This window comes from Coloeus monedula, assembly GCF_965178545.1.
Source record: "Coloeus monedula genome assembly, chromosome: Z".
Classification (NCBI taxonomy): domain Eukaryota; kingdom Metazoa; phylum Chordata; class Aves; order Passeriformes; family Corvidae; genus Coloeus; species Coloeus monedula.
This window is the reverse complement of record NC_138822.1, coordinates 65,000,289-65,013,009: the sequence shown is the minus strand read 5'-3', so window position 1 is coordinate 65,013,009 and position 12,721 is coordinate 65,000,289. Positions and strand designations below refer to the sequence as shown.

The window sequence follows — 12,721 nt, the reverse complement described above, 5'->3', positions numbered from 1 at the left end:
GTATACACATATCTCCTCAGCTGAGGTATCTAGCTTAGTGGAACATTGATGTGTGTCCATAATACAGCAAGATGCTAACTAAAACATCTTACAGCATATGTAGAGATCTAGTTATTATGGAACATTAGCCCTGAAGTAAAACATACAGAAGTGTGAAAGTCATGTGCCATATGCTGTGGCTCTGTTCTAATGCATCTTCTGGAGAGACAAGCTGCATTAGTCTAAGATGTAATTGCCTCTGTGTGTCCATCTGGCCTTCTGCTGGAGATTACCGCTCCTTCTGGCAGTCCCTGGGAGGAAATGTATCCAAGCCTCAGATCCCTTTGTTCACAGCATGGCTTGTTAGTTTATGCTTTGTGTGTAGGTGGGCTGCAGCGATACAAAATCCAACAGCTGTACCAGCCATCTTCTGTCAGTGCTCTCCTGGAAGCAGCTGATATACAACATTCTTTCCTAACAAAACTGGCTGAAATAAACCAACACAACTAACTGTGCTCTACATGTTCAGGAGGCTTTGTCTTTGATGTACAAGGTTCTGTTAGATGAGATGAATCTTACCCAGTGTAAGCTCCATCTGTCCTGAAAGCCAAAAAAACAAACAAGGGGTTTGGACTACATTTTCAATTTTGCTTGGGCTATGGACCACAGAGGGAAAGACTTCATTTTAGTATGTCAGAGCAAGTTTTCTAGTATGCCTAGAACTGTCAGCTGCTTTATTTTTTTAAACCAAAGCATTTCCAGTGGAATCAGTTATCCTGATCACAGTTTTGCATGGTTCTGTAAGGTTTAAACTCCTGGCTGCATTCTTCTTTGCTACAAGATTTTTTTTTTTTTAACATTTTGCAATGTTCAGAGTACAAAGATGAGGTGATTTAACCAACCTTTATTGTATTCCTGTGTGTGGATTTAGGTCATACAATAGTGAGTTTAAAATAGGTATTCTTTTATACAGCTTCTCTGAAAACAGGACAGAATTATCTTGGCTCCTTGAGTGTAGTAATGACTGTGTAACTACAGTGGTAAGCAGCCCATACTTAAAGCCTGACTTCAAAGTTTGACTCTTGTCTGAGGAGACACAAACATGACAAAGTTGTGTTCCCTAAATTTCTTAGCTTTACAAGCACCCAATATTCTGAATTTGAAGAGGACTGGGTACCTGGGGTTTACCTGTTGCTGATGTGACAGCTGAAATTAAAAAATGATGTAGAAAACATGCAGTTTTGCTGAATTAGGAATAAGGTTTCATTTTTGGATTGAATTCTGTTTTATTCAGGTGACTAAACAGTAAAATGTGTGATCACTGTGAGAAAAAGTCTGACTCAGCTCTTTGTCTTAAAACTTTGTTGATGTATTTTGTTGTATTTTTAAACTTTTATCTAGGAGTCCATTAGATGGTTGGAAGTTGAAAAACTCCTTCTTGAGATGACAGAAGAAGTAGACTATGATGTGGATTCTTACGCTACCCAACTTGAAGCAATTCTAGATCAGAAAATTGATATTCTGACCGAACTTAGAGGTAAGTTGTTTCTAATCACTTCTCTGTGCATTATTAGCATATGCCATGGAAACTTTCAGTAAGAACAAGGGGAAAAAAAGTGGTTATATTCTAGGGTCTTTTTTCCCTGCTTATGCTGGCCTTCAGTGGAAGGAACATTTATTCCGCAGTCTAAGAATAAGTTCACATCTATGATCAGTCCATCCTAATGTAAAAGAAGAGTCTATGCTTTATCTCCAGGAAGTACAAACTCAATCCTGCAACTTTTCTTTTTTTCCAGAACACTAAAGGAAGGTAAGAAAATCCAAATGAACTGTATAGAATAAGAATAGAAGGCCAACCAAAGATGAGGAAAAATTCCCAGTCCCTGCTGTTGCGTTGTGTAGTGTAATAGGGAGCCTGCTGTCATTTTTAAGACTGTGCTTAAGAGCAGCATCAAGCTCTGAGCATCTTAGTTGTTAGTTTGTGGGGGTATTAGTTTACTTTTTTTTTTCAACAGCCTTTGCTTGAATTTTGTCAGCCTGTCTTTGTTGAGAAACAAACTGCAGCTAATTCTTAGTGCCCAAAATTAACTGTTCCACTTGTCTTCTAAAATCAGCTTGTCAGGTGGGTACATCCTGGAGATGAATTCTCCTTTTCATTTTTTGTTAACTGTTAAGACTCCAGGAGACATACTGCTATACTGGCAGAAGTTCAAGGGTAGGTTTGGAGACTGATGGAAGAATTTTCTTGATCTGTGTTAGAACACTGTAAGTTAAAATCTCACTTTTTACTCAGTCTGAGTATCTGCTCAGAATACATCAAGCAGATCAGACTACTTGCCTCCTAAGCATGCCAGTTACACCTAGCTAGGAGTTGGAGGTTCCTTTTGTTTTTATGAATGATGGCTTTCTCTTCAGAAGATGACAATTTGAGACACCAGCAGTGAAAAAATGCAGTTTTGGTGACTACCTGTTCTTCAAAAACTTAGTAGATTTGAAAAGGCTCCTGGAGGTGAAAATGCCAGGAGATCTCGCATCCTTACAGACAGCTTAATACAACTGTAGTTTTACAGGAGGGAACATGCGTCAAGTCAAAAATTCTCTCTCGGTATCTTCTGTATTCTGCTCATGACACATAATGGTCACTGAATTGTTCAGCCTTTACTTCTGTCACTGTGGGACTGACATATTTTTGCCATCATTTTGGTTTCCTTCTTTGCATTCTTGGGCATATTTCTGAGAAATTGAAGGGAAGGGAATAGAAGTATGAGGATGCCACACTTCCTTTCTAAGATTTCTCCCATTCTTATTGAATTATAATGAAACCAGTGAACAATGCTTTTAACTATTTACGGTGAATGAGTTCCAAAACTTATTCACAAATGTTTTTCACATTCATAAGAAAACAGAGGGAACTAGAATTTACTCTTCTGGGTCTTAGAATGTACAGAAATGGCAGATTGTACACTAAATATGATTTTTTATGGCCCTAAGAGTGATTTGGAAGGTGCTGGGAAGGAAAGGGTAATAGGTGGTGTGTATCTCCCTAGACTCTCTAAAAGGAGGAGAATGGAAGTATGAACAGTTTACATGCTGGGAATACAGTTGTGCCATTTACAAACCTATCCTGACTAGAGATACAGGTAGTATCCAAGAAGAGACTAAGTTGCTAAGCAACTTGTTTGTATGGTTTTGAATGTAAGCTTACTGCAATCCTCTTGTAGTTTGTAGTGTCAGCTATTTTTGTGGAGGAATGTTCTTTGTTGTGCATTAGGGCTGGGATGTGGAGGATCAGGGCTTAATTTCAAGATCTGGTGAGCACAAGCACAAGTACTCTTTCTTTTCTTTTTTTGTTAAAGACAAAGTGAAATCTTTCCGGGCAGCTCTACAAGAAGAGGAACAGGCCAGTAAACAGATCAACCCGAAAAGACCACGTGCCCTTTGAAAAGGGCCTCTGCTGCTAAAGGAATCCACGAACCCGTACTGCTGTAGCACACATTTGTTACAAAACCTAGTGGCCGAGAGAACTCAACTACTTGAAAGTGTAAAAATGTTAGAAATGTTTGTGGAAATGTCCTGTTTCTTATTCACTTGAATGACATTTTCAGTTTTATGTGAAATGCTCCTATGATGTCTACAAAATGCTTCTAGACCAGACAGCACAACCATGCAGGGTTCAGATCTGTGAAGCACTTTGTTTTAAATATTTCATTTATTCAAATAGTGAAATGTTTGGAATTAATTGCCATATTTTTAATAAAGTAAAACTGTGGCCATTTAAAAGTCACAGCACTTCCTTCTGACCATGTTCAGTTTTATGACAAAGACCAGCTGTGCAGTTTAAAATTGTGGCGTGCATGCACACCTCACTAGTGGTTTTACGTAACTCCTCTTCCACAGACAGCTGTGCTTACTTTTCCCATTCTGTGCCTTGATGAAGGCTATTTAACCCTAAACATCCTCTTTTTGAAGCACAGCCTTAAAAAAATACATTCCTTATTTGTCGATATAAGTTACTTTAGTGTGTGTACATTCTTGATGTGTTTCAAGACTTATTTTTTGGTGACTAGTTTCATTTCATAGGATGTGCCATATCATTTTAAGAGGAACTGCATTTTAAGAGTGGACAAACAGCTGGACATTCCATTTTCCTTGTAAAAATCTGGAATCTTGATTTATTTCAATACCATAAAGAATGGTTATATAATTCTAACATTTTATCTGTAACAAAAAAAGAAAAAACCAAAAAAAAACCAACAAATCAACAAAACCTGACAAAAATATAAATTAGTTGATGTATATTAAAAGGTAATGTTTTAAGTACTGAGGAGAGTTGTATCTTAGGATAATGGAGATAATATGATATGTGGTATGGTGTGATAATGCTATGTATGGATAAGTTAACTATCAAACTTTGGGGATAAAATACATCCATACTGGCCTTTCACATACTGTTTTAAAACTTGGATTTTGATGCATGACAAACTTACATGTACATTAACCGTAGTTTGCAGGTAGTTTGAGTAGTTCTGTTGCTTTAAGGAGTAGCTAATACCTATTTTTCCCTTTGTACAGTGCCAGCAGCTGAAAAGTGGGGTGAAATTGCATCATTTGACGATTTTGCACAATACCTCTACCTAGCGCTAACAGAAATCCCACAGGTACCTGAATTCTCACAAATGGCGCCATGTGTATCAGCACTTTTTAGGTGGTGGCACTCAAGTTATTTTTGCAAGTCAGTATCCAAAAAAGATTGACCTTTCATGTAAGAACTTCTTGTCAAATGAAGAACTGTAGACCTCTCTAGGAGTTCTCCCTCTTTCCAGGAGTTTGTATCAGCAGACTTGCCCTTGGAAATGTTTAAAAATTACTTTTGGAATACAAGCCTGTTTGTTTGTGCCAGGCCTGGGGGGGAGAAAAAAAGGGAAGGCAATGAAGAGAGTTAAATGAGCCAGAACTTCTTGTAGTGTTTAATGTTTGTATCTCCCATAGAAAGGTAGGCTATGGGAAGCTCTTGTCGCATCATGGTTAAAAATAAAAAAAATCTTCCTGTGTGTAAACATGGAAACTGAAACAATGTAGATTTTACATAATGTGTTTAATAAATTAAGCTATTAAATGAATTACATCTGAGAATTTTTGTTATGCTTTGGGAAGGGTTTCAATTTATAAGTGCATTATATTTTTGAAAAGGCCTCTAACTTCAAAATGAAGCCAACTCTTCTGTGCAGGTTTGTTACGTAGAAAGAAGTTCCCCAGACCACCGTCCTGACTTCAGTTTTGCAGCAGATGTTAAAAAAAAAAATCACACCTCTTCCTGAACATCTTTTCGAGATCATCACCCATCACAGCAAAAAGAAAAAAACAACTGAATGGAAGGCAGCAGATTGTGGTATCAGGTGCTAGTACAAGTTATCATATAATGTCAGAGGTTTTCTCTGAAGCTGCTCTGGAGAATTCTTATTTTCTAAAAAGCTGAGGCATCCTACAGGAGTAACAGTGGCTTCCATACTATTCACTCATGCAAGCCTAGCATCACAACCAGGCTGTGGCTTATTGTGAGTCCAAAAAGGAGAGTCATCTTTCAGCACCTTTTTACAAAGCCCTGTAAATTACATGTGTCCTGGCAAGTAGCACATGCAAGCTGAAACTGTGTCTACTGCCAATCTTTGTGCCAGAGGCTGCTCCAAGTCAGAGCTACACTGATACTGAAGCAGTGAGAATCAAGAAAAATTGATAGGACTGGTTGTGGCACTTGAATTCCTGCAGCCCATTGCCATAATGGACTGGAATTATTTGAACAGGATTGGAACAAGCTTATCCTTAATTCCTCTCCTGTAAAACAAAAGCATTTAGGAAGTGTGACACATATCTTCAGCACTTGTTCCTTCTGTATTAGTCCTTGTGGCTATTTACCTGACTCATCATTTGGTTCTGCATGAAGTGAAGCAGCACTAGAATTATTGAATTATTAAATTGTGAAATAAATGTGCAATTCAGTTTATGAAGTCAATGCTTCAGGATGCCTGTAAATTTGAGTGCGGATTTCTATACATGCTTCTGAATCAGTGACTTTTAAAAAACTGACACAGGACGTCAGTGGGGCTGCTAGCTGCACTCAGTCTTAAAACATCTTTTCCAAACTTACTGATTGATTCAATGATGTGGATAAATGAAGATTTTCTTAGAAGAGGTTTCGCCAATTTGCATGCATTGCTGTAAATGTCACAGAAAGCTATGATTCATGCTAAAACTTCTGCCTGCCTTAAGGGTGAAGTAGTTACCTTAAAAAATAGCTACTTGAACTTAGTTAACAAAAAACCCAACCCTTCTGTCTGTGTTTGAGCCCTGGCCCATTGGTGGTTTTTTTCCAGTTCCTACAGTGGAGGAGAGGTTAAAGGCAATTCTCTAAGCGGTATCAAGCCCACAAGGTAAATTCTTTTGTTTTCTGAGAAACACTCACTGGGATTCTCTAAGAGAAGCAGATTACTAACAGGCTTGGAGTGCTGGTATTTACCACAGGGATGGGAGACAGGCATCTCAAATCAAAAGGAAGTGTTTAAATACATGTTAAAACAAACACACAAACAACTGATATCATAAAAAAGGAATTACTACAACTTTCTTTTTGCTGTCCAGACCCCTTATGGGTTGTACTGTCGAGTACTGTGCGTGAATATACTGAGGTGAAGTCTGTGATCAGAGAGCACAGATTTCAATTATCATCAATCCATGTTTGGGGTATACTTAGAAAAACACTGTCGTGAGGTAGTCCAGCACCTCACTTCAGCTCTGAAAGAATTTACTGCTTTTAAAATACTGAGCAGCAGCTTCTTGCCTACTGTCTGTGATAAAACTGCATCGAACATTTTATTCCAAGTCCAAGCACATACGCCGTATTCTGTTCATTGATTGTTTGAGAAGAGCTTGTCCCACTGCTCTCACTCTGGCTTGAGTACAACTTTGGTGAAAAAATACAGCATCTTTCATTCTTCTAGCAGGATCTATGAAAAATGGATGCCTTCTGAATTGAAGCCATGTAGTAATCTGAAAGAGTGAAATATGTATATTACAATTCTAGCAATTTAAACTTCAGCTTGAGGCATTTCTAACGTGCTGGCTGGCAAAGAAAACAGCATGAAAGCAGCCATCACTTATCAACTGCAAAGAAAGAATTTTTCAAATCTGAAACTAGAAGTTATTATCAAATTTGCCATTTTAGAGATACAGGTTTATTTTCAGTGCAGTTACTTATGTTGGATCCTACCAGGTTCACTGTGTTTCTTCAGAGAGCAGTACCTGTCTTAGTTCTCCCGAAGAGAAACACCTAGGAACTTTTATCTCGAATTAAGAGAGGATTCATGATGCCACCAGAAGAGTGGAATGTAGCAGTAAATTGCTGAAGTTTAAAATTATGCTATAAACTATGACCTAATCCTCAAGACAGAGGCTGTCTAAGACTCCAGGGAAATTTTAATAAGCAATTTACACTACGGCTATTTTTAAAGGAGACAGAAAAGGATCTAGGAGAGGAACAGGGATTCTTAGCTAGTTGTTCCTCAATATTATTAGCAGCATTTAAAATACTAAGTGTTTGCTCATGTTCAGGATTGGAAGCAAGGAGTGTCTGGTACTGAGAGGGAAACCCTACTATTCCTGTGCAACCCAATACTAATCTGTGCTATGTAGGTACACATGCAGATAGAAGCTTAAAAAGGAAGGCATAAGAGAAAAAAATACCGAATGAAATCATCTATATCCATTGAACGGGCTCGTTTTTCAGAGTAACCTGTATCTTTTAGGACTGTCTGTATTTTCTCGGCAATTTTGAAGTTTTCAGGGATTTCCTGTCAATGAAAAATGGGATAGAAATTATTTTATGCTCATAACACAGAAAAAGGTTCATTTAAGTAATTTCTTTCCTGCTCTTAGAATAGTTCTTGTTTCAAGTGATAAAAAGTAAGTTATACTTTTTCTATTATGGGTTATTGTATTTCTATTGTATATGAATTTTTTAATCTCAGTTCATTGACTATATATGAATTGCAACAGTATTGCAAAGCAGACACAAAATGTTTCATTAAATTAGTAGAAGACCTTGAGACATATATATATATGGACAATATTTTAATAACATACTCAATTTTAAGCTTTTTCACTATGATTTAATGGCCTTTTTAGATTTTTCTCTAAGAGAAGAGGCAAGTTCCTCCTACCTTCAAACCCTTTTGGAAAACTTTAATACGTTAAGCTTTTCAATGTTAATTTTTTACTCTAATAGAAGTCAGTATGTAGGCCACACTACACAGAAATAGAATGTAATAGATGTAGAAGAAACTTACTGTATTATGTAAGGAACAATGAATTCGGTAATTATGATCCAGCAACTGCTCTACAGCACTTGACCTGAAAGAAATACATGTTTAGCATGAAAACTGAGCTGTAACTATTGTTCACTTGATTGGTTGTTAAAGTCTACTACAAAAAACTGTAACGACTACACAGAACTGTTCTTTTTGAACAGCTGCCTAGTTTTCTTCCAAAAGAAAAAGTCTGCGACATCAGCATAAATCTTCCATTATGGTTTATCCCTGACTGTGCTGGTATGTAACACTGCTAAGCATTTGCAAAAAAGAAATGGTTTACTGAATAGGCTTTCAAACTTCAAAAATATTTCCTTTGATAGAAGATACTTACTTAAATGCTGCAGAGAGTGTCTTGTTTTTCCTAACAAAGGCTATCCTTACCAGACCATCCCACTCCTGAAATCAACAATTTCAGAATTTTAGAAAGTAACATACAGTTACTACAAACAAGAACAGTCACTACTGACAACTTCAGAACAATACTGGACACAAAGGAAAATCCTTCATGAAAATGTCTTTCTAAACAACACGAAACCAGTCCTGTCTTGGAAAAAGCAATACAAAAGGAGGAGAAAATACTTTGCCCCCCAAACCCTTTGAATTGTACTTTTTTATGTCTAGGTGCTATAGGCCAGGTCTTACATGCAGAGAAGGCAGATACTTGAAGAAAATCTGGCTAACCTTGGGCAAGGCTGAAATGGTCTTGAAGTGTTTTAAAAATTAAGAATACTCTTCTGTAACATTTGTCTTCTGAGATTACACAAACTCATTGGAAGATAAATCTCATGGGTATTCCTTTGACCAAAACCTGCAAAATCATCAGCCAGAAACATCTCTGGGAGACATAATGACGAAATCTCTTTCATCAACCGTGATGAAAGAGACCTTACTAGCAGCTCTCCAACTGACCTTGGTCTTATGAGAAATACTGTACACAAAGCTGCACAAAGTTGACGGTGGCATGTTCTGTTAATGTCCTAACATAAGCCTGATCAACAGAGGAATAAGTATTTTGGAAACTCCAGTGAATAGCTGGTAGTTTGTACTAGAATCAGCACATGGAATTGATTAGTAAGTGAAAAGAAAAATGAAACGAAGTATTATCACTAGCATGTTATGTTGAGTATACACTGCTCACCTGGAAGTTGATAGGTGGCGGGGGATTCTTTGGCTCTATTCTGACAACACTGGATTCCACTTTGGGAGGAGGCCTGAAGTTGTTCTTTCCAACCTGTTAGTCAAGAGGAGTCAGGCAGCTGTGTGAATAAGTAGCAAGTTCCTCACATCCCTTGAAACACTCTTCTTCTGCCTTTGATAGCTGAGTTACCTAAATGCAGAATGACGTACCTTCATCAGATGGTCCACTCGAGCTAATAACTGAGTATTAATAGAGAGTCTGCAGTACAGTTTACTTCCTGGTTTTGCAACCAAACGAAGTGCAAATTCCCTTTGAAACATAAGTATTGCACACCTGAGAGTAACAGGAATGAGAAAATTAATTTTAAGTAATCAATTTTTACATCAGAAGCCAACTAACACACTTGAAAACCACACAATTTGTCCCAGCACTTAGTAAGAGTAAAAGTTTATAATAAACAAACTCCGCTTTGATTAGAGCGTGTTGAGAAAAACCCAAAACCCATCACAAAACTTGGGGAAGTCATCTAAGTATCCTTAAAGCTGTTACATAATTTGATTATTCATACTGCTAAATGGATCAGGATCAAAGAGACAGTGTAGTCTCGGAGTTGCTTGACTGTAACAAACCATTTTGAATAACTCTATGGTGAGTTCTTCAAATCCAAACTTTCCAAAAATTTACCAGTCATGTCACCAACATTCGTCTTAGAGAAATCAAGAGCTGCTGACATACTGATGTCTGACACACAGACAGGGCAGTTACATTTTTAGACCAGACAACAAGAAAGTAACTTGGCATTCATTCTACCCTTTCCACCCTAACTTTTTTCTAGGTAGGAAGGTATTTGAAATGCTTTGATGCCCTGCTTATCCCCGCAATAATAATTAGTTGTAGTACGGAAAAGGCGTAAGTCCTGTTTTTATCTGCTGGGCACTCACTGTTGCCAAGTTTAAATATCCTCTTTATGCTCAATACATTGCCATAAACTTAATTTCCAAGCATGGTCAGGATATGTAATAGAGAAAAATTTTGGTGCAGCTCTGATCCATCAAACCGCTATTTTAGAAACTAAAAAAATATTGGATTTGAAAATATTTTTAAAACTATTTTCTTTCCTTCCAGGTAATATAGAACTCTCTTCTTCCACTTACCTGAAAAAAGGTCTGTGAAGCAATAACTTGAAAACAAAAGGTGAAGAAATCTGAGCAAAAAAATTAATAATGTTAGTGTAATTTCTGGGAAATTAGCATTTAAAAAGAACATTTGTTATGTTGTTGTGCAGTATGTTGTTTGGCCCATACCTGGTAAGGCAAGTTAGCCACACATGCATCAAAGAATGGTAAGTCTGTTTTCAAGATATCTCCAACCTTGATTTCAAGTTTGTTTGCTAGACACCTGGGGGAAAAGATACACTGTGGTTATCCTCAGATAAGGACATTCAAACTTTTTTGCTAAAGTAACACCACTGCTTTAAGTGCTCCCTGTTTCCACAATTGATACTTACGTGCCCTGGACTCTCTTCTGAAGCTCACCAACAAGTCTAGGGTCAATTTCACATGCAATAACCTGAAAAAAAGTATATATTTGCAACTCTATGCAACTCCTCCTAACTGGAATTTAATCATAAAAGCCCCAACACTGTATCTATTGCTATGGGTTTAAAAAATCCTTTAAAAATCCCTATTAGGCTATGCACCTTCTTCTCTCTCAAAATACACACAAGCTTTACCACACAAATGGATAACAGCAATGTATACTTTGATAAAACCACACAAAATTTATGTGATCAGCTAAAAACTCACTGGGATTATTCAAATGCTAAGAAAAATATCAATGGAGTAATTCTACTTACGTGCATCACACCTATGAAGACCCTCCCGTTTGCCATAGTCTAAGCCACAGCGTGGTCAGAGCTTGGGAAGATGGTGTATGTGGGGGAATTTGCACTTACTTTTTTGACTTTCTCCAGCATCTTTACTGTTAGATTCCCGGTTCCCGGGCCCACTTCCAGAATGACATCCGTGCGGCGCAGGGCAGCCTAAGGACAAACAGCATTTTGGGAACTTCCCTAGTACCGATTTCATGCAATCAGTTAACTGCAGAATGAAAGTAAGCTGGAATTTGCTATCAAGGGGGCGTGAGAGTCGTTTAAAAAGGAACGACTGGGAAACGGGGAGAACAAGAATGTCCTGGCACTGGTTTATGCGGGATCGCTGGCCACGCGTAAAGAACCAGCGAGCAGCCACGCTAGAGAAAAACAAACACAAAGCCCACCACACACACAAACACGCAGCACGATGGCAATAGCCGCGGTTCCGCAGCGGGTCCTCCCGCAGCCCGGGGAAGGCCGGAGCCAGGGCGGGGGGCCGCGCTCTCCCGGCCGCGCTCTCCCGGCCGCGCTTTCCCGGCCGCGCTTTCCCGGCACCTCGCGCCGGCCCCGGCTCCCCGGGCCCGCCGCCGCTCCCACCTTATCGATAATGCTGTTCACGACGAGCGGGTTCTTCAGGATGTGCTGCCCGGCCCCGGTGTTGAAGAGGATGCCTAGGGCAGAGACCGGCGTGTTACCGTGGGCAGCCGCGATCCGCCAGCATCCCGCCGCCCCCCGCTCGGGTGCGAGCTCGGCTCTCGGGATCCTGCCCGCCCGCTCGCCCGCCCGGCCCGGTCCACACTTACCGCCGGCGCGGCCCTCCCGGCGCTCCGGACGCTTCCCGGCCCGCGCCTTGGGCATGGCGGCGGCTCCGCTTGGATCCCTTCAGGCCCGCTCGGCTCGGCCCGGCTCGGCCCGGTCCGGTCCCTCTCGGTCCGGCTCGGCTCGACTCGGCTCCTCTCGGGCGGGCTCGGCTGGGTTCGGCCCCGCTCGGCTAGCCCCGGTCCCGCGCCCCACGTGCTACGCGGCACCACAGCTGGCGAGCGGCCCCGCGTGCGGCCGGCGGGCGGGAGAGCGCCGCCTGGCGGGCCGGCGGACCGCCGCGGCGCAGCACGAACGGCGCGTCTCGGCCCGCGTGGTCGGTCCTCCCGGGAACAGCGGCTCCGTCCCACCCTTCGTGGGAAGGGAGCAGCCGTGAGTCATAAGTGCCAGTGGTCGACAAGGACGGCAAAAGTCAGCAGGTTCACAAAAGCCTTCAATTAACACACGGCGTAGAAATGGGTGTGTTAGTACCCGGACCTACTCCACAAGCACACGTCACTGGTTTTGGGAAAAGGGGCAGCGTGGAGAAAACGGGAGATGAATGAAAGA

The 12,721-nt window shown here is 40.3% G+C and overlaps 2 protein-coding genes across 2 annotated transcripts in view; one reads left to right on the top strand and one right to left on the bottom strand.

The window, feature by feature from the left end:
* The window catches only part of KIF2A (kinesin family member 2A), a 56,043-nt gene extending 51,266 nt beyond the window's left edge, over positions 1–4,777 (top strand). Inside the window, exons 19-20 of the mRNA XM_082301946.1 lie at positions 1,381–1,516; positions 3,336–4,777. Of these exons, the coding sequence (XP_082158072.1) occupies positions 1,381–1,516; positions 3,336–3,421 (222 nt within the window). The 3' untranslated portion in view covers positions 3,422–4,777. The remainder of the gene's footprint in view (positions 1–1,380; positions 1,517–3,335) is intronic.
* Positions 4,778–5,196: 419 nt separating this feature from the next.
* DIMT1 (DIM1 rRNA methyltransferase and ribosome maturation factor) lies at positions 5,197–12,339 on the bottom strand. The gene is made up of 12 exons (XM_082301157.1): positions 12,157–12,339; positions 11,951–12,024; positions 11,435–11,521; positions 10,988–11,049; positions 10,785–10,878; positions 10,635–10,684; positions 9,690–9,813; positions 9,481–9,573; positions 8,674–8,738; positions 8,319–8,382; positions 7,717–7,823; positions 5,197–7,023 (listed from the first exon to the last, which is right to left on the bottom strand). Exons 1-12 carry the CDS (start codon positions 12,209–12,211, stop codon positions 6,981–6,983), a joined length of 918 nt encoding a protein of 305 aa, XP_082157283.1. The 5' UTR covers positions 12,212–12,339; the 3' UTR covers positions 5,197–6,980.
* Between the last annotated feature and the right edge of the window lie 382 nt (positions 12,340–12,721).

Bases quoted from the DNA above. Each gene is read 5' to 3' on its own strand.
- DIMT1 (XM_082301157.1), bottom strand. From the start codon at position 12,211: ATGCCCAAGGCGCGGGCCGGGAAGCGTCCGGAGCGCCGGGAGGGCCGC. The intron at 11,050-11,434 runs GTAAGTGCAAAT...ACTTTTTTTCAG, and splicing joins TGCTGGAGAAAGTCAAAAAA to GTTATTGCATGTGAAATTGA. The intron at 10,685-10,784 runs GTATGGGCCAAA...TTTTTTGCTCAG, and splicing joins TGGCTAACTTGCCTTACCAG to ATTTCTTCACCTTTTGTTTT.